Genomic DNA, 18,909 nt, shown 5'->3' with positions numbered 1-18,909 from the left:
GGCCCCGTGCCCGGGCAGGCTGTGCCTGGCACTTGCTCCTGACCCTCCAGGATCCGTAGTGGGGAGGGTAGGGGAAAGGCAGCTGGTGCGGCCTCCCTCAGCGCCTCCCTGTCAATGCCCCATCTCAGAGCTCCGCTTTCCTGGAAAGCCCCAGGTTGCCAACGCAAACAGCGTTTCCTAGCAGGCTTGCCTGCAGGCTGGAGCCAAATTTCAAGGTCACGTGTTCGAGAGAGAAAGATGAAGAGGGAGGTTTGCAGGGGTCAGGCCAGAGTAAGCTCCTTGCAGCCTCACGTCCAGAGCCAGGACCTGCAGGGTCCACCTCTCCACACACTCACTCCAGGCTGACACTTGCCCTGCAGCAGCACACAACTTTCACTGCTGGGAAGTCCCTCGCACATCTAACCCAAATATCTCAAGCTGTAGAACAAGCTTTGGCCTTTCTTTATCTGCCAGGGCACAGGCTTGCTTAGAACAGGACAGAACAGTGCCCACCCCTGCGGGGCGAAGCTCACTTGGCACATGAGGCCAGGGCCCCTGGGGAACCGGGGTTGAAGTTTGTTTTGCTCTGTAACCACAGCGGTGGGCCTTCCCGGTTCAGACCTGCCTCAGTCTCCCCGTTGGTACAGTGGGCAGGAAAAGGGAGTCACCACAGAACCTCTGGCCGGCCCCTGGGTGGGTGGGGACACAGACCTTCTGTCTGAAGTCAACTTGGCCCCGCCCCTCCTTAGAGACATACCATTTTAATTCATGTTTATTTAAAAAATAAATACTCTGTTCTTCATTTTCACATTGGGGTGGTGCGAGACAGTTAGGCAGGGAGGCCTTCCCGGGTGGGCAGTACCAAAGGGAACTTCTGCGCCAAACCCTCCTCCAAATGCCTGGAATGCCTCTCAGGCTTGCTGGCATGCCTGGCATGACCTCCTCCTGGCCACCAGAAGGAGGAGGATGGACGGTCCACCACGGGGGGCTTCAGGCCTGGGGTTGGGCTGAGGCTGCCTTCCGGGTCCCCCAGCTTGGGGCTCGGTGCCAGGGGAAGGTGGCCGCCCTCCGTCCACCGGGGTCCGCCCCCTCGCAGGCCAGCAGCACTATATGCAGGTAACCAGCACGTCTATGGAGGTGGACAACTCGATCTCCTCGAAGAGCACGCGGCCCCCGGCGGCCCCGGAGCCGCCGGCCTTGGCCGCAGCCCTCAGCAGGGCCTGGGCGTGGCGCAGGAAGTGCTGGTTCCGACGACGGCCCAGTCGGCGCAGCGCCAGGATGGCCAGCACGTGGTCCCGCCTGCAGAGACACGCAGGCCCCCGCTGCAGACTCGACAGCTCCAGTGACACCCAGGACCCCAGGGCGAGGGGAACCCCGGGGCTCGGACTGGAAGCATTAGGGCACCCAGCATTCCTGGGGGGTGCCTGGGTCTTGAAGGGTGCAAAGACCGGCGGAGACGCGAAGAAGCAAGCCTGATGGGAACGGCCTCTGAGGCCCAGGCAGAGGTTCCGGAAATCTAGTGCACCGAGGGAGGCAGCAGGGGGCCGCGATGCCGATGCAGCAATGCCGGGAGAGGGGACAGGCAGGGGAGTCAGAGCCTCTTCCCCTGAGAACCGTGCTGGGGAGCCCGGGCCCAGCAGCAAGCAGAGAGGCACGTGGGGGTGGGAGGCTTGGCCCAGTGTGCTGCCCCTCCCGCCCCAAGCACCCCAAGGAGCTGGGAGCACTGTCTCCCAGCGAGGGAGGGCCGACCAGCCTGCACAGGGAAACCCCGAGGGCCCAAAGGGGAACCTTCCGCCTATGCGCAGTTACTCTGAATCAAGGCCAAACAGACGGCGCAGGCTGGGATCTGAGGATTCTCCGGTGGGGCGGGGCGGGGCAGGGGACCGGGAAGGGGCTAGGCCCGGGCTTTCTGTAGCCTCCCCATCCTGGAATCTCCAAGGCCATGGAGAGATTCAGCTGGGATTTCCACGTGCGTGATGACTCAGCACCCCCTCAAACACACACCCTAGGATCAAAGCCTTCTTCCTCCTGGCAGGTGTAGGGGTTTCCAGAAAGGGCTTTCTCCCGGAGCTGGGGGCCTGTGCCTTCCCCTAAGACTCGCTGGAGGAAGGGCTCCGGCTCCCTTCAGACTCCAGGGACCACAAGAGCGAATGAGGACGGCGAGATTAGAACACCGGGGAAGGGCAGAGACGATCCCACCAGGGCCCCCACAGCCTGAGGGTCCGGGGCCCGCAGGTCGCGCCGCCCGCACCTGCGCACGGAGGCCGGGGCTAGTCCGAGCCCCGCCCAGAGGCCCCTTCCCTGTCTCCCGTCTCCAGAACCAGCTCCGTGTACGAACCTGATGTCGGGGTAGCTTTTGATGAGCGTCTCCAGGTGCCGCCCTATGTCGTCTTTGTAAGTCTCGCCCAGTATGTCAGCCACGCACGGGATAGCCTGGCCCAGCCACGTGGCCTCGGAGCCCTGCGGAGACGCGGGCGCGGTGGGCCACCCTCGCCTCCAGCCCCCTTCCCGCCCCCGCCTGCAGCCCCTCGGTTAGTGCCCGGTTTAGCCCTCCTGCAGCCACCACCGCGGCCCCACCGGGACCGCCTCCGGCCCCGCGGAAGGGGACGTGGCCCCGGCTAAGGGTTCCTCTTCCTTCCCCACGACACGGTGCAGAGGAGGCTTTCCGTGTCTGCTCAGGTGGGTGAGCCCAGATCCCGCGGGGAAGGCCTGCCTGGCATCAGACGGGGAGTCGGGGATCAGCGGCCCAGATGAAGGGTGTCTGTGTGGGGAGGACATGCCTGAGCTCGCTCTGCTGGGGGTGGGGTGGAGGAGAGGTCCGACACAGTCCCCGCCCATCAGACGAGGCTGTGACCCTCATCCATCCCCTACACCGCCCACAAAGTACATGCAAATCAACGCAAATATATGCAACGTGTCCTCCCCACCTGGCCCTGCCCCGGCACGCGGAGAGTGGGGCGAACCGCACGCCAAAGCCCGCACACCGGGAGTCTCTTACAGGGGGCGAGATGAAACCAGGCTGAGGGGGCGCTACTGGAGGGTCCGCGGGCTGGAGAACCCCCAAGAAGGCCAGCGCCCCCGGGCAGTTGGGCGATGCTCCTACCAAGCCCTGGAAGGTGCTGTCGATGGCCTGTGCCTCAAGGCCCATCTTCTGAGAGCCGCTCCGGCGGTCTGCACCCCTGAGCCGCTCGCAGGGTCTCAGGGCCTGCTCCAGGTACTCGCGGACAACATAGCGGTGCACCTCCTGCAGAGTCTCCTGAGGGGGGAAGCAGGGTCACAGGGAGGAGCCCTGGGCACACCCCCACCAGCACCCGCCCCCCCCCCCATACCTGGGCCAGGGGTGGGGCCATGTGCTCCAGGAGGCCCGAGAAGGCCACCACCTTGTCCATGAGGGGCTGCAGCAGGTCCTGGGTCAGCCAGGCCTTGGTGCACAGGACCCTGAAGAGCGGCTGGGGGCAGAGCGGTGGGCAGTCTGCCAAGAGCTGACCCCCAGCACCCACTAGACCCTCCCCTGGGCACCCAGGGCATGGCTCCGGACAGGGGCGATTCAGGCCAAAGGTCGAGCTGGCATCCGAAAGAAAGTCTGGGGAGCTGACCCCCTTTTCTACGGTATCTTGGGGACAGCCCCTCTCCTGGCTCTACACCTTTCCCTGAGACTGCCTCCTCCAGGCCCGGAGGCCCCGTGGGCAAAGTTGGAGTTTGAGCCTCTAGCCAGGCCTTGCCTGCGGAGTTCTGGGGGCACCTTGAGGGGCTGGATGAGGTGCCATTCCCTGGATGCACCCTCTCTGAGGAGAGGGTCCTCAGAGAGTCTCAGAGTTTGTCTCTGAGAGGAGACTGAAAGCGTTAGTCGCTTAGTCATGTCTGACTCTTTGTGACCGCATGGACTGTAGCTCTGTCCATGGGATTCTCCAGGTAAGTATATTAAAGTGGGTTGCCATTCCCTTCTCCAGGGGATCTTCCTCATCCAGGGATGGAACCTGGGTGTCCTGCAATTATAGGTGGATTCTTTACCATTGAGCCACCAGAGAAGCCCAAGGAGAGTGAAGAATGAAGGTAATTGTTTCGCAACTGTTCTTGCTCAGCTGGGAATATGTCTGGGTTCCCTGCCTGCGCCCGAAACACCACCCCAACACGCCCCTATGGTAAATGAGTGCTGTGACTTGGGTCCCAGGCTCAGGACACAGGGCGCACCTGCTGGGAAAGGAAAGTGGGGAGAGAAGGGCCCGCCCCCTCACCTGCACAGCGCCCTGCAAGCCCTGGAGCAGCCGCTTCTGAAAGGCATGGGCGGCAGCCCCCAGGGCCTTCTCCAGCTCTCCAAAGCTTTCTGGGAACTTGGCCAGAAGGTGAGTCCTGGGGAGGGGGAGGGGCCAGGAGGGGGCAAAGTGGGCAAGGGGTCACGGCCTGGCATACAGCCGTGAAGGCTGGGTGCCACCCCAGCTCCGATCACTCAGACTATAGTGTGGAGGGCAGCCCCCTGGGGCGGCACAGTGGAGAAGACCTGGGAGCGGTCACGTGAGGGGGCAGCACTGCACCTGGGAGCCGAGTACAGGGGGGTGGGCCAGGGAGTGTTCGAGGTCCCACCGCATGGCAGGGCCCCCCTGTGGCAGGGCTGAGCCAGACCTCCATCCCTCCTGGTGACAGAACAGTGCAGCACAGCCCTTCCTGGCCCAGAGGCCCTGCTCAGATGCTCGTGAGAGTCGCTCAGTCGTGTCCGACTCTTTGTGACCCCGTGACTGTAGCCCGCCAGGCTCCTCTGTCCACGGGATTCTCCAGGCCAGAATACTGGAGTGGGTTTCCATTTGCTTCTCCAGAGGATCTTCCCGAGCCCGGGGATTAACCCAGGCCTCCTACATTGCAGGTGGATTCTTTATCCTCTGAGCTCCCAGGGAAGCCCTTTGAGCCTCATAACTGCCTCTCCAAATATCACAATGTCCCCATTTCATCATTGAGGAGGCAGGGCTAGGCTCTCCCAGTTTGCAGCCCAGGGACACAGAAAGTGAAATCTCTCAGTCGAGTCCAACTCTTGGTGACCCCATGGACTGTAGCTCGCCAGGCTCCTCCATCCATGGGATTTTCCTGGCAAGAGTACTCGAGTGGGTTGCCATTTCCTTCTCCAGAAAGACAGGCTAAATTTCTACCAGGGGCTTGACCAGAGATGGCCTACACCAGAGTCCCCTGTGCCCAGGGCCAGCCTGGCACAGTCTAGGGACAAGAGTGTTAGAGATCCAGTGCCTTATCACGGTCATGCTTTGGGTTCCCAGGTGCAGCAAGTACTGCCTGCGTGACCGAGGACCAGCGGCGATGCCTCTCTGAGCCCCCACACTGCAGTCCCGTCTGGCCGTGGGGACATCACACCATCAGCAGTAGCTGATGCATCTTCAGCTGGGGGACACTACGGCTTAGCCTGGGCTGAAGGCTCTGGCAGCCCACAGCGGAGGGCCACTGCCCCCTGGAGGCAGAGGAACCCAGGCCCTGGCACCAGCAAAGCCCTGGGGATCGGGGGCCGAGAGGGAGTGTCAGGGAGGGCTTCCAAGAAGAGAGAGGGTCCCTAAAAGGAAGAAGGCTGAGCGGGATGAAGGGAGGAGAGAATGGAGCCCTGGGTGGCAGGGATGAGCTGGGCAAGGGTGGCTGGAACCTTGGCCTCTGCTCAGCCCTGAAGCTCCCCGCGTCCCTGCCAGGGCCTCAGCTCTGCGGGGCCAAGGGAGGACCCCATGGAGGGGACAGGGCGGGGACGAGCACGGAGAAGGGGTCCCCTCCGGGAGGCCTCCAGGCAAGGCCTCCAAGGGGCCGCAGGGTCGGTGTCTGCGTCGCGGTTCCCAGGGCTCTCTCGCCCCCTGCCGGTCGCGCTGGGCACCGCCGGACAAACCCACCTGAGCTCCTGGCAGGCATTGATGCTGGCGCACAGGTTAGGCTCGCTCACCGCCCCCGATTCCAGAAAAGCCTTTTCGAACCTGGGGGGCGGGGTACGCAGGGGCCTTGGAGACTCTCCCTGGCTGCTAAGACCCCGAGTCCGCCCTCCAGGCTTCTCCCTCCCAGTTGTCCAGAGTCTCGGATTCCGAGGAAACAGGATGGGTGGGTTCCTCCCCAGGGACAACCAGTGTCCACACCCTGGCCACCCCACCCACCACATCCCGGCCCAGGATTCGCCCGCACTTTTGCAGGAAGAGCCCCAGCGCCCGGGCGCAGATCCCCAACGTGGTGGCCTCCAGCTCTGCGGAGATGGCGCCGGCCGCCTTCACATGCTCCGCCACTAGCTGCGAACGAGCGCGTCTGAGCCCTGGGTCCCGATGGCCCCAGCGCCCACCTCGTGGCGGAGGGACATCTCCACCCTCCCCGCTCTGCCTCCCCGTCTCGGCTCCGACTTCCAGGGGCCCCGATTTCCCGGGGGTCAGCCTTCCCAGCTCCGCACACCCACAGGGTCCCCCCCGCTAAGCTGGGAGCTGTGGCCTTGCTCTCCCAGCTTGGCTGTGAGACCCGAGGACCTCTGACCGCGTCCCCACGTGGGGCCTCAGGCTCCTGTCCGATGGGGAAAGGCAGTTGTGACTGTGACTTTTAGGAGAGTCTCCACTGCCCGAGGCCCAAACACACATCTTTCCCTCCAGCGCACCATGCAGACGTCGAAGGACAGCGACGTGTGGTAGAGGCCCTGCAGCATGTCAGGGGCGTCCGCAGCCGCCCAGCGACTCTGCTCCAGCTGCAGGATGCCATCGAAGCAGCTTGAGATTTTGGTCTGTAGGGCCAGGGAAGGGGGCCACGGTGAGTGAGACCCTCCCAGGAGGGAGGCCCCCCCTACCTCCAGGCTCTAGGGCACGCCCTTAGAGACAAGGGCACCCCTGCCAGGACACAGGCCCATGCACGAGGCCGCAGGGCGCAGAGAGGCTCGGGCCCTGGGCACTGCGCCTCCCTAGCCTGCTGGCATTGACCACCCTCTACCTGGACCCCGCCCCTTCCGGCCCAGCCCCGCCCCGGTCTCACCTCCAGGAAGCTGGTGTAGTCGTCCTCCAGTCGGGCCCACACGTCCGGTGCCAGGAGCGGGGGCAGCGGCTCCGAGGGCAGAGCCTGGTCCTGGGAGCCCAGGAAATCAGGACTGGAAGGCAGGGCGGGGCCTGAAGGTCGGGGCGGGACTCTGATGCCACCGCGGCTGCCCCCACTGCCCTCTGCCTTGGCTCAAAGCCTAACGCCATGGCTGTGAGGCCCAGAATCTGGGATTCCATTCACATGCCTGGCCCGCCACCCCGCCCTCCAGGATTCCGTGCCAAACGCCCCTCCGCCCAACTTCCCACCTCAGGATTTCCTGGCTAAGCAGTCAGCGGAGCGTGCCCCGAAAGCATAAAGATGGCAGTCCGGATGGACCTCCACCAGCTTGCTTCGGGAGTGACCTCCACCCTCACGCTCGGGTTCACCCAAGATTGAGCTCTAAACGTCCCCAGGATCTTGCAGTTCTGGATACAGCTATGATCCAGCCCACACCGGGGCGGGTGCCTGTCTGCAGCCACACAGAATATTAAGAAGCCCAGCACTTTGGCGCCCCCTCCAACTGCCCGTCTGCCTGGGGAGCTGGGGAGCGCTCAGGGGCACGGGCGACCCACCCCATCACCTTCTGCACAGCCCTGAACCGAGGTGTCCATCCAAAGCAAGAGTGGGGGTGAAAGCCAGCCCTCAAGGAGCGCGGTGAGCCCGTGGTTGTGTCCAGCCTGGAGGGGGCGCCCTTGGCCAGTTCACTCAAAGGCCCCACGTGGACTAGGGGGGACTCACTGGGCTCACCGCCTCGGAAGCAACCCCGCCCGGAGCGCTTTCCAGCTTCGGAACCGAGAGGGAGAGCACCAGGGTCTGGGATGGGGAAGAGAGAATGTCAAAGGGCTCCCGGATCGGATCTTGGGTGCCTAACAGCCAGCACTCTCCTGGGGAGGAAAAGGTGCCCTGTGCCCTTCAGAGCAGGTTTCTGAAGGCTTCGCGCGCGGGCAGTGCCAGCCCCTCCTTGCCCTCGCCCCACCCCGCGGCCTCCGGCCCGGGCTTCACCTGCTGTAGACGTTGGCGACCCAGTCCAGCAGCACGTAGAGCTGCTCGCAGCCGCGGGCGTCGTGCGCGAGCTCCTGGAGGCGCCTGGCCACCGCGCCGTGGAAGGCACGCAGGTAGGCCTCCCACGCCGGGAAGCCGGCGGCCGCGTAAGCGGGGTGCACCTCCCGCTGCACCTTCTGCAGGTCGCGGCGAACCAAAGCGCCGAGTTCGGCCAGGAGCCGCGCCAAGTCGGGGGCAGCATCGGCCGCCCCCGGGGCCTCCCCCGCGCCCGCCTGCCGCACGCGCTCCTCCGCGCTCCGCCGCACGGCGTCCTCCCAGTACTGGCGCCAGCGGCGCGGCGTGCGCAGAAAGTCGCCGTCTGCGGGGGGCTCCGGGTGGGCCTCCTCTTCCGCGCGCACCACTCGGGCCAGTTCCTCGAGCGCGGCCGCGTCCACGCCATCCGGGCCCAGCGTCTCGCGCACGATAGCGCCGATCTCCGCGGCCAGCCCGTCGTAGTGCAGGCACACGTCCATGGCACGCCGCGCGAAGCCCGTGGGGTCCTGCTGGAAGGTGCACGAGGCTTTCTCGGCCACTAGCCCCGTCTCCAGGAGCCGCAGCTGCTCGAAGGCAGCCAGGAGTTGCCGCTCAGAGATGAGGTCGGCCACGGACGTGCCTTTTGCAAGGTCGGGCGAGAAGAGGGCCAGTGAAGGGGACGCTCCAGGTAGGCCTGTCGGCCCCGACCCTACACACCCCGGGCTGGGCTGCCTGGCTCCAGAGCGCTACGGAAGGCCTGCTCCAGGAGCAAGGGACCCGACTGCCCTATGTCCTTCGGAATTGCCTTTGAAGAGGCAGATCCCAGGTCCCAAGCCTGGTTCAGATCGTGCCTGGGATGGGTCCTACCTCCCCTTGCCTTCAGCCCCTACATCAGCCACTGCTCCCTGCATGGAGCTGGACCTGGTGGCCTCCAGCGCAGTCCTGACTCAGGTCCTGTGGCGCCAGAGCTCGGGCTGGGCGTGCCCTTGGATGCCCAGGTCCTGCCCGCGGTGTCCAGCTTCAGCCTTTCTTGTTCCCCGCTCTGGGCCAGCCTCCACCCCCGGGAGACCTCCACCTTCGCCTGCACGCCCTTTTCAGGGCTCATGTCCTGAGTGGCCCCCTAATCTCGCCTCCGGAGGGTCACAGGCACCCTCCGTGATCCTGTGATCTGACTGGGCCAGTGCCTTGTCCACCAGTCCGGTTTGGCCAGGAGCCAGGCTGTGGAAGCCCATGGAGTTCTGGGGCCCTGCAGATCTGGGTTCAAATCTCATTTTTCCACTTCCCAGCTGTGAGACGTGAGGCAAGTTACTTAACCTCTCTGAGCCTCACTTTTCTCCACTGCCCATGTTGAAACGCTGGAAGAATTTTACCCTGCAGTTGTGCCGGGGCAGGGGTTTGGAGTGGCTGGGGAGGGTAACCCATCAAGAAGCCTGGGCCCCGCCCCCACCTCTCTGGCCTTGGTTTCCTCCTCTGCTCAGTGAGGGGGGTTGGGGAGCCCTCACCTTCGGCTTCCGCAGGCCCCTCCCGCGTGGACGACCGCCGGCTAACACCTTCGTTGGCCTTGGAGGACCCCTTCCGGCCGCAGGCCGGCCCTGGCTCCGAGGTCGACCCGGTCTGGTCCCCGGCAGGGCCGTTGTCTGGAGTGCGCCGCAAAGACCCGAACAGGAAGCGGCCGCTGAGCCTGAGCAGCCTTGCATCCCCCCGAGGGGCTCGAACCGAGGCCCGTTGGCTCGCTCTCGAGAAGGCCCGCCGCAAGGTGCCCAGGCCCGGCCTGGAGCCCTCGTGCCCGGCGCCGGGCGCGTCCTCGCTACTCGCCCGCCGGGCGCCCTGGGCTGGGGTGTGCGGCTCCGCCGGCTCCTGGGGGCGGTGCGGCTCCGGCCCAGAGGCCTCTGTCTGCGGCAACGGCATCTTGGCGGCAGCGGAGCTGGGGGTGAAAGGGAAGCTCAGGAAGCCGGGGCGGGGTGGCCGTGGGGCGACCAGTCTCCGGGAGCACACACCGAAACCCCATGAGATCCCGGGGGGGCGTGTGGGGGCCCAGGCGCTGGTCAGGGAAGCTTCCCCCTGCCTCCCCGGGCCAGAGGTGACCCCAAAGCTGTCAAAAGGAACTGTCACCAGGCAGCTTCCGTGGCCTGAGCCGTCTTTGTGCCAGGATGCAGCTACTTCTGCAGACACGGCGGACAGCTACTTCTATCAGGAAGCCTCCCCTGACACCATTTTCCATGACGGTCTCCCCTGAGTACCCACCCGCGCTGGGTCTGCCAGGCCAGACCCTCCCACCAGAGCTGGAGAGGGAAACAAAGCTGCAGATTCTGGGTCTCAGCCCAGCCCGCAGCCCACAGTCCCCAGAGTGGGCCCAGCAACCACGTCCAGGGCTTCCTGAACCACCAGTCCTGAGGCCTAGCGGGTCCACCCCCTCCACAGCCCCTTCATGCCCCCCTCACTCCTCAGCTCACCCCCTTTCAGCCATCAGGCTCACTGCTTCTGCTCAAAGCGGAGCTCAACGGGGACGTCCACCCCTTTCCCTGGGTGTCCCAGCACTGGACGGGGGTGGGGTCAGGCTGGAGGGGGCTGGCCCAGGCCACCGGGGGCTTATCGGGGCCTTGCAGCCCACAAGGAAGGCTGTGGGAGGGGCCATGGTTCTATATTTAACCAGGGGCTGGAGGCTCCCAACTCTCTTCCCCGATGCCCCCCGTGTAGAGGACAGGGAGGGGGTCTCCAGGGCGTGCGGGCCTGGGCGCAGGGCCCTCACCACCGCCAGGCTGCCCCAGGCTCCGCTCACTCCCCACCCCCTTTCAGCCCCACCTGGCTGTTGGGGAAAAAGAAGAGAAACTTCTTGGCCTGCTAGGACCTCCCACCCACCCCACTGTGTAAAGACAAGTTGAAGGTGGTGGGGGCCAGCAAGTTCTCACTTCAGTCCAAGGAACTAGGGCCCAAAAGAGGGCAGGACCTGCTGAAATCACTGACCAACCAGAGGCTGAGCACCCCTCTTCCCCCGGCCACCCCCACCACGGGGACAAAGGCCAGGCTGGAGCCAGCACCTGAGCCTTGGGTGATATTGGGCTGGAGCGGCCTCTCCCCAGGCCTCGGTGTGCCTGGGGTGATTGACACCAGGACGGGCAGGGCCCAGCCCCTAACCCACCCCCCTCCCCCCGCATGCCAGCAAGATGTCCGTCCAGGGGACAGACAGGCAGGGGGTCACTGAGGCCTACCTTCCTCTCCCAGAGGCCGCTGAGCAGCTGGAAGGAGGCTGCCCGGAGGGAGGGGCCGGCCCAGGTGCTCCATGCGGGCCTTATCAGCCCCGCCCCGGCCACAGGTCCTGGTTCTCCCAGATGCCAGGACTCAGGGACCGTGCCCTCAGATCAGCCCCGACACAGCAGGGAGCATCGTGCCAGCGGCCGTCTGTCCCCCCCGCCCCCACCCTCCACCGTGCCCCCCAGCGCCCAGCAGGGGCAGGAGTGGTGATGCAGGATCCATTCCAGCCGGGCCCAGCCTGCCCCGCTCTGGGCTCTGTCTCCAGGGAATGTGGGGGCAGGACAAGCCAGACTACCTTGGTTGGCAAGAGCTCACACTTAGTAAGGACCTACTGTATGCTCAGTCCAATGCCTGGCATGTGTCAGATCTCCATGACAACAAAGTGACAGGGTGTCATTCACCTCACTTCATAGATAAGGAAACAGGCTCAGAGAGGGGCAGGGTCTTGCCTTAAGCCACACAGCTCAGGGGCGGGGAGTCAGGATCAGCCCGGATCTGGCTAGGAAGCTGGGAGCAGAGGCTGAACCCTGTCTCCCAGTACCAGCAGCCCAGCATTGCTGCCCAGGGAACCCTTTCTCCTGGCAGAGGGTCCGAAGGTGGGCAGGCTGCCAGATGCCAGGAGTGGCATCAGACTTGAGTTCTCCCAGGAAGCTGAGGGGAAAATTCTGGGGGAAGAGGGGCAGCTGCCGGCTGGGTCTCACGGGAGGTGACAGAGGCAAAGACTTGAAACCCAGCCACCCTGCCTGACCACCTCGTCCCAAAGCCCATCGAGGGCCCCCTGGTGTTCCCTCTGCCCCCTGCTCCCCGAATCCTGCTTCAGCAGCTTCCCAAGTCATTCTTGACCTTCACGAGGCACAAGTCAATCAGGTCACTCTCCTGCTTTAAACCCTTCCGTGGCTCCCCACAGCCTGGCATTTGAAGCCCCCTCGCCCCCCATCATGGTCTGTACTTCCTCCAGCCTCACTCCTGGGCCTCCTGGGCCTGCACCCAGCCAGCCTCCCAGCTTCTGCTCAGGCAGCTCCTTCTCCCAGCCTTTCCCTCTGCTCCCCACAGCTGACCTGGATTTCAGAAGCTGGGGTGCAGTTGCCTCCACCTCCGAGCAGTCCTTGGGCTGTTCTGTACCACCTGCCTGCTCATCAGGCCCCCGGACTGGCCCCCTGGTGATGGGGCCTCCTCACTGGCCTGGGGACCTCTGTCCATCCACCCCTCGCTATCTGCCCGGAGGCAGCCTGCGGGGGCAGTGAGCCTTCAGTGTGAGGGTCACCCCTGCCTGTGTGGGCCCTCTTGGGCATCAGGCTGGTATCTTCTGGGCTGCAGACTCCCTGCTGACTCTGCCGTGGCCCCTGTCCCGGTCCTGCCTCCCCACCCATGGGGCCTCTTCCTGGTTGTCTTTCTCTCTGTTCTGTTGCCCTGAGTGTTCAGAGGCCCTGGCCCCTGCACCTTGGCCTCAGCTGAGCTTCAAGAGCCAGGAGACACAGGCCTGGGCTGTGCCCTGAGGCCCATGAGGGCCTCATAGAGAACCATGAGGTTCTCCAGGTCAGGGCATCGCGCCCACTGCAGGGCCAGGAGCAGGTGTGGGAGCACCACCCAGAGGCCATGCTTACCGGAAGCTCCCACCTGAGGCCACCCTGTCTGTGACCAAGTCAGGTCTGGGCTCCCCTCAGCACTGGGTATCTCCACCCCAGCTTCCCCCCGCTTTTCCCAGGCCTGCCCTCCTATAGCGGCCCCTCCCAGGTATCCCATCGCAGTCCCAATCTTGCCACCTCCCCAGGGCCTGGGCCAGCACCCCATCCTTCAAAGCTCCAAAGTAGCCAGCTGGGGCAGAGGACGGCGTCTCCCTCGTACCTCCCCCATCACCTGGTCACAGGTCCTAACTGTACTCCTTCCTAGACCCCCTGGATTCCATCTCCTTAGAGGGGTCGGGGGTCTTGCCAGAATATAAACCTCCCTTAAAGCCCTTCTCTGCCGTGTAAGATTCTTCTGAAATAAGGAAGAAGACAAGCATGTGTGTTCTGAGGGCATTCAACATTTGCCTAGAAGAACTAGTTAAGTCAATAAGGCAAGAAAAATGAATAAGAGGTATAAATATTGGGAAGGACCTGATGAGAATGTCATTATTTGGAGGTGCTATGATTACCTGCTTAGAAATAGCTTTCTGAAACTCCAGAAAAGCCTATTTTCAAAAAGTTCTTAACCGGACATGGAACAATGGACTGGTTCAAAATTGGGAAAGGAGTACATCAAGGCTGTATATTGTCAACCTGCTTATTTAATGTCTAAGCAGAGTCCATCGTGTGAAATGCTGGGCTGGATGAAGCACAACTGGAATCAAGATTGTTGGGAGAAATATCAATAAACTCAGCTAAGCAGATGATACCACCCTTATGGCAGAAAGTGAAGAGGAACTAAAGAGTCTCTTGATGAAGGTGAAAGAGAATGACAAAACTGGCTTAAAATTCAGCATTCAAAAAATGAAGATCATGCCATCCAGTTCTATCACTTCATGGCAAATAGATGGGGAGAATGGAAACAGCAACAGTCTATTTTCTTGGGCTTCAATATCACTGCAGATGGTGACTGTAGCCGTGTAATTAAAAAACTCTTGGTCCTTGGAAGAAAAGCTATGACAAACCTAGACAGCATATTAAAAAGCAGAGACATTACTTTGCTGACAATTGTCTGTATACTCAAAGCTATGACTTTTCCAGTAGTCATGTATGGATGTGAGAGTTGGACCACAAAAAAGGCTGAGTGCCGAAGAATCGATGATTTTGAACTGTGGTGTTGGAGAAGACTCTTGAGTCCCTTGGACTGTAAGGAGATCAAAACCAGTGAATCCTAACGGAAATCAATCATGAATGATTTTTGGAAGGACTGATGCTGAAGGTGAAGTTCCAGTACTTTGGCCACCTGATGCAAAGAGTTGACTCATCAGAAAAGACCCTGATGCTGGGAAAGATTGAAGGCAGGAGGAGAAGGGGACGACAGAGGATGAGATAGTTGGATGGCATCACGGACTCAACGGACATAAATCTGAGAAACTCCAGGAGATGGTGAAGGACAGGGAGGCCTGGCGTGCTGCGGTCCATGGGGTCGCAGAGTCGGACACGACTGAGCGACTGAACAACAACAACAAAAGGGCACGTAAAAGCCTTCCCTTCTTGAGGCTTTCCTGGTAGCTCAGTGGGAGAGAATCCACCTGCCAACGCAAGAGAGATGGGTTCGATCCCTGATCCGGCAAGATCCCATATGCTGCAGGGCAACTGAGCCCTTGCACCCCAACTATTGAGCCTGTGCTCCAGAGCCCTGAACGGCAGGTACTGAAGCCCGCGTGCCTAGAACCTGTGCTCCACTGAGATGAGAGAGGCCTGCCCTCCACAATGAGCGCAGCCCCCACTGGCTAGAAACAGAGAAGCCCTGCAGCAGTGACGACCCAGCATAGCCAAAAACAAATAAATACCAACTAAAAAAGGCTTCCCTTAATACAGCAACCAGATAGAACCCTTGTCCCCACCCCGCGCTGCCTTCCCCCTCAGGAGAAGCACACGCTCCTCCTTAGCTCGGCATTCAAGGCCGTACCTGGCCCCTCCAGTTTCTTCTACTCTCTCTCACTCACTGGCTCACCCACTCTGATCACTCGGATACACTCACGTGTCCTCCGCACCTTTGTACAGACTGTCCTCTCTGCCAACAGTGACCTCACCCTCACCTTCTCCAGCTGCTCGCGGCTGCTTCACGGCTCAGCTCAGGTGGCTCCTCCGGCAAGAAGCCTTCCCCGACCCCCTGAGCCCCAGACCACAGTCAGGACCTCCTGCTCCGCACCTGGTTCCTGACCTGCGCATGCCTCCTCCCATGACGGAGGGGCACTTCCAGGGTCAGGGGCATCTTCCCCTTGACCAGGAGCCCCCCAGGGCAGGGAGTGGGCCTGACCCAGCGTCCAACCATGGCAGGTGCCCAAGGAACACAGATAAGCAGTTTCATGCAGGCGCATCCGCCCTTGGGTGTGCAGCCACTTCTGTGACTGGTGTCCCCTGGGGTGTGTGCCTCGGCGGGTCTGTGAGTGGCTGTGTCCGTGCGTGTCCCTCTGTCTGCGTGTCTCCATGTCCCTGTCTGTCTGCTTCTATGTGTGTGTGCGCGTGCTCACTGAGACTTGAGCTGGCATTCTGGTCTGGGCTCTAAGCTGAAGCCGTTAGCCTGGAAGGCCACCGGCAGAACCGGAATTTTCCCTAAGCCCTTGAATCCCCGCCTCCTGCGCACAACACCCCAGAGGCCCTCCTCCTCTGCCTGCGTGGACATACCTGCCGAGTGAGTAGACGCTGGGCCCCAGGCAGAGCAGGGCCACCAGGAGAAGCCGGCGGGGCCGGGCCCTCAGAGCGGGACCCGGGCGATGGGGCCTCTGGAGCAGCCAGGGGGACTGACCGACGGCTGGGGCTTTCCAGCTGCGGTCACACCGGCCGGCCCCCGCCCCACCCCCAGCCCCACCCCACCACGAGCCCTGCTTTCACTTTCAGATGTCCTCCCCCCTGCCCCCCACCCCCCGCCCTGCTCAGAGGCAATAAAGCCAACCTTTGATTCCTGCAGCAGTGGGGAGCCCAGCCCAAGCTCAGGTCAGGGCCCTGGTGGCTGTCGGCTTAAAAAATATTCACAGCCTACAAGTTGAGAGTTGCATGCCATTTGGTGGGAAGTTCTAGGACTTCAAGCCTGGGAGGCAGCACATCAACTACCCTTAGAGAACTGCTCCGAGGAGGGGAGCGGGGGACTGGTTATATTGAAGTTTCGCAATGAAAGGTGGTAGTCTGAACACCAATAGACTATTGTCAAAGAAAATCAGATATCCCAAGTCACGGACTTCGGCACTTTTCTGTGTGTGGGAAGACGGAAGAGTCTGTCACTGAAATCACTCCTTTCATTGCACCTCAGCTGCCAGGGCAGGTCCTCTGCATCTTCACATCCTGAGCTTCCTTCCTTTTCTCAGGACTCACCGTCGCGGGTGGCTGTCACCTGACAGCTGTAGGCTAGACAGCAGGTATTTTTCTCCCTCCTCTGTCCCCTTAGGGCTCACAGGTTCACACTGAAGGGCTGCAACCCTTGTCGACTGTGACACCCTGTTTACTGATACAACAGGAAGTACTCCATTGCTCCTTCCTTGGCTCAGTGGTAAAGTAGCCAATGCAGGCGACACTCGTTCAATCCCTGGGTCAGAAAGATCCCCTGGAGAAGGAAACGGCAACTCGCTCCAGTATTCTTGCCTGGGAAATCCCATGGACAGAGGAGCCTGGCAGGCTATAGTCCCTGGGGTTGCAAAAGGGTTGGACACAACTTAGTGACTAAACAACAGCAATTTCTCAGGGTAAAGGAGAGGATGAGGGGGCAGCACTCTGGGGTCTGTAGGGAGCTGACCTCGCTGGGGACGGCTGGGACAGCCTGTCCCTCCTGTGGTCAGACTGAGGCTCGAAGGAGCAGGCGCCAACCGGCTGGAAGTGGGCAACCAGCCCACGGTGTCCAAGCCCAGAAGGACCCCTCCCTCCAGGGCAGAGTTACCAGCACCAGCCCTGTGCCCTGCCAAGCTCATCTTGAGAGCCCCTGTGCCCTGCCTGGTGCTAAGAGCCCCGAGGGCAGACCTGGGACACCGGAAAGAGGGAAGGGACACAGCGACAGCACAAGGAACATTGTAAGCCACTCTTCAGGAGCTGGGAGAAGGACAGGGCCCCAGAGGACAGACAGGCTCGAAGTCAGGGACAAGGAGGGATGGCAGGGGTCAGCCCGTGAGGGAAGGCGCGGAGGTGGGCCTGAGACTGATCAGCCATGAGCATGCAGCCCACTTCCCCACGGTGGCTCCAGTTAAAGACATTTAGTGGGAAGGGTCACTGAGACTTCCCAGAAGAGGCAGGCCCCACACCTTCCTGGGGGGATTCCGCTGCTGGCATCCTAGGGAAAAAAAACTTAGGGAAAATCCAGGGAGGACAGATCCAGGCCTGTTCACTCGGCCTGGAGCCACAGGGCCATGGTGCAGAGCAGCGGAGGTGCTCCAGAGAGCGTCCTGGAGAGAGCAGACACAAGCCTGTGGGCCATCCCCAGGCTGCCAACGCAGACATTCATTTTCTCAAAGTTCTGGGGGCTGCAAGGTCCCAGATCAAGGTGCCGGCAGGGCTGGTTTCTCCCGAGGCCTCTCTCCTGGGCTGCGGCTGGCCGTCTTCTCCCTGTGTCTGCACATGGTCATCATTCTGTGGGTCCGTGTCCTGACCGCCCCTTCCCATAGGACATGTTGGACCAGGACCCACTAAAATGGGCTCGTTTTAACTTGTCGTGGTTGTCCGACAAGTCCCTAAGTTGTGTCCGACTCTCTGCGACCCCGTGGCTCTTAAAGACCTATCTCCAAATACAAACCCATTCTGAGACCCTGGGAGTTAAGACTTCAACAGAAGGAAGTTTGGAGGACAAAATCCAGCCCACAGGAGACTGGAAGGCACCCAAGATGCTGCAGGACCTTGCTGTCATCTGCAGACAGACCATGCTGTTCCTGGAGCTGCCAGCACCTCCTCCAGGAAGCCCTCTAGTTTCCTCTTGAGTCATTAGATCCTAGATCCCTGGGTTCCCCTCTGTGCGGTAAGGCCATCAGAGTCCCAGCTCAAGCCTGTGAGGCACCGGCTACTTGGGTGAGCCGTCCCCCAGCTCAGGCTAGCCTGCCTGCTGGCTTCCTGTCCCATGCGTCTCTCCAACAGTCAGAGGCTAACAGATCAGAGGGCCAAGGACAACTCTTGACAGAAGGAGGGGTCCCCGAGGAGACCACCCAGGGCCCTGGGACTTTGTGGGGTAGCTGGTCCCCACCCCTGTTGCACTGGGTTACCAGCTCAGAAAGAAACAGGAACCTGCTACGTGGCAGACAAGTCCAGGTCTCTGCCTGTGAGGCCTGGGTCTTCCCATGGGGCCACGCGTGGGCACTGGAAGGTCCTCAGTCCGCCCCTCCTGTTCTCCAGCTCAACGAGGCTCATCTGGGTGCTGGGACCTCCCGTTGTGGGTCACCTCCACTTCAGAGCCCAGGATGGGGGGGGTGGTTTCTCCCAGACAGCTCCCAGCTGCACCCCACCCCTGCCCAAACCTGTGCCCACTTTTCAGCACAAGGCTGGGATGTTTCTTTTGTCCTATTTCTAGGTGGTTTTCCCCAACTTTCTCAGTAAAATCCCTTCAGCAAAGTCCCAGCCTTGTCTCAGAGGAGCCTTGGGCACAGGGCTGGTCTGGCCTGGGTCAGGAGAAGGCTGGGCTGAGGGGGCAGATGGAAAGGGGCACACAGCTGGGGACCCAACGATGAGAACAAGTCCTGCTGCCTCGTGCTGGACTGCACCGCCTTCAGAGAGGCAATCCTGAGTCAGCCTCAGGTCGTCGTTGCTGTTCAGTTGCTAAGTCCTTTCTGACTCTTTTGCGACCGACCCCATGGACTGTAGCCCACCAGACTCCTCTGTCCATGGGGATTCTCCAGGCAAGAATACTGGAGTCAGTTGCCATACCTTCTTCCAGGGGATCTTCCCAACACAGGGACGAACCCAGGTCTCCCCCATGGCAGGCGGATTCTTTACCGACTGGGCCACCAGGAAAGCCCAAGAATATTGGAGTGGGTGGCCTATCCGTTCTCCAGGGGATCTTCCCCAC

General features: G+C 61.9%; 1 protein-coding gene across 3 annotated transcripts; it reads right to left on the bottom strand.

Moving 5' to 3' along the window:
- Nucleotides 1-735: 735 nt before the first annotated feature.
- Nucleotides 736-15,999, bottom strand: EXOC3L4 (exocyst complex component 3 like 4). Of its 3 annotated transcripts, none has more exons than XM_061395448.1 (12): nt 15,561-15,996; nt 9,513-9,934; nt 7,999-8,650; nt 6,955-7,066; nt 6,587-6,709; nt 6,133-6,233; nt 5,850-5,930; nt 4,215-4,329; nt 3,309-3,428; nt 3,083-3,235; nt 2,318-2,439; nt 736-1,278 (listed from the first exon to the last, which is right to left on the bottom strand). In XM_061395448.1, the coding sequence occupies exons 2-12, from the start codon at nt 9,916-9,918 to the stop codon at nt 1,086-1,088; spliced, it is 2,178 nt and encodes a 725-aa protein (XP_061251432.1). In that variant the 5' UTR covers nt 9,919-9,934; nt 15,561-15,996; the 3' UTR covers nt 736-1,085. The 3 variants fall into 3 exon arrangements, with proteins under 3 accessions (XP_061251432.1, XP_061251434.1, XP_061251433.1); XM_061395450.1 differs by lacking the exon at nt 736-1,278 and adding an exon at nt 2,693-2,740 and having other exon boundaries at nt 2,353-2,439; nt 15,561-15,999; XM_061395449.1 differs by lacking the exons at nt 736-1,278; nt 2,318-2,439 and adding an exon at nt 2,653-2,740 and having other exon boundaries at nt 15,561-15,999.
- Nucleotides 16,000-18,909: the final 2,910 nt, after the last annotated feature.

The sequence above is a fragment of the Bos javanicus genome, chromosome 21 (assembly GCF_032452875.1).
Source record: "Bos javanicus breed banteng chromosome 21, ARS-OSU_banteng_1.0, whole genome shotgun sequence".
NCBI classification, from domain to species: domain Eukaryota; kingdom Metazoa; phylum Chordata; class Mammalia; order Artiodactyla; family Bovidae; genus Bos; species Bos javanicus.
This window is presented reverse-complemented; position numbering and strand designations above follow the sequence as displayed.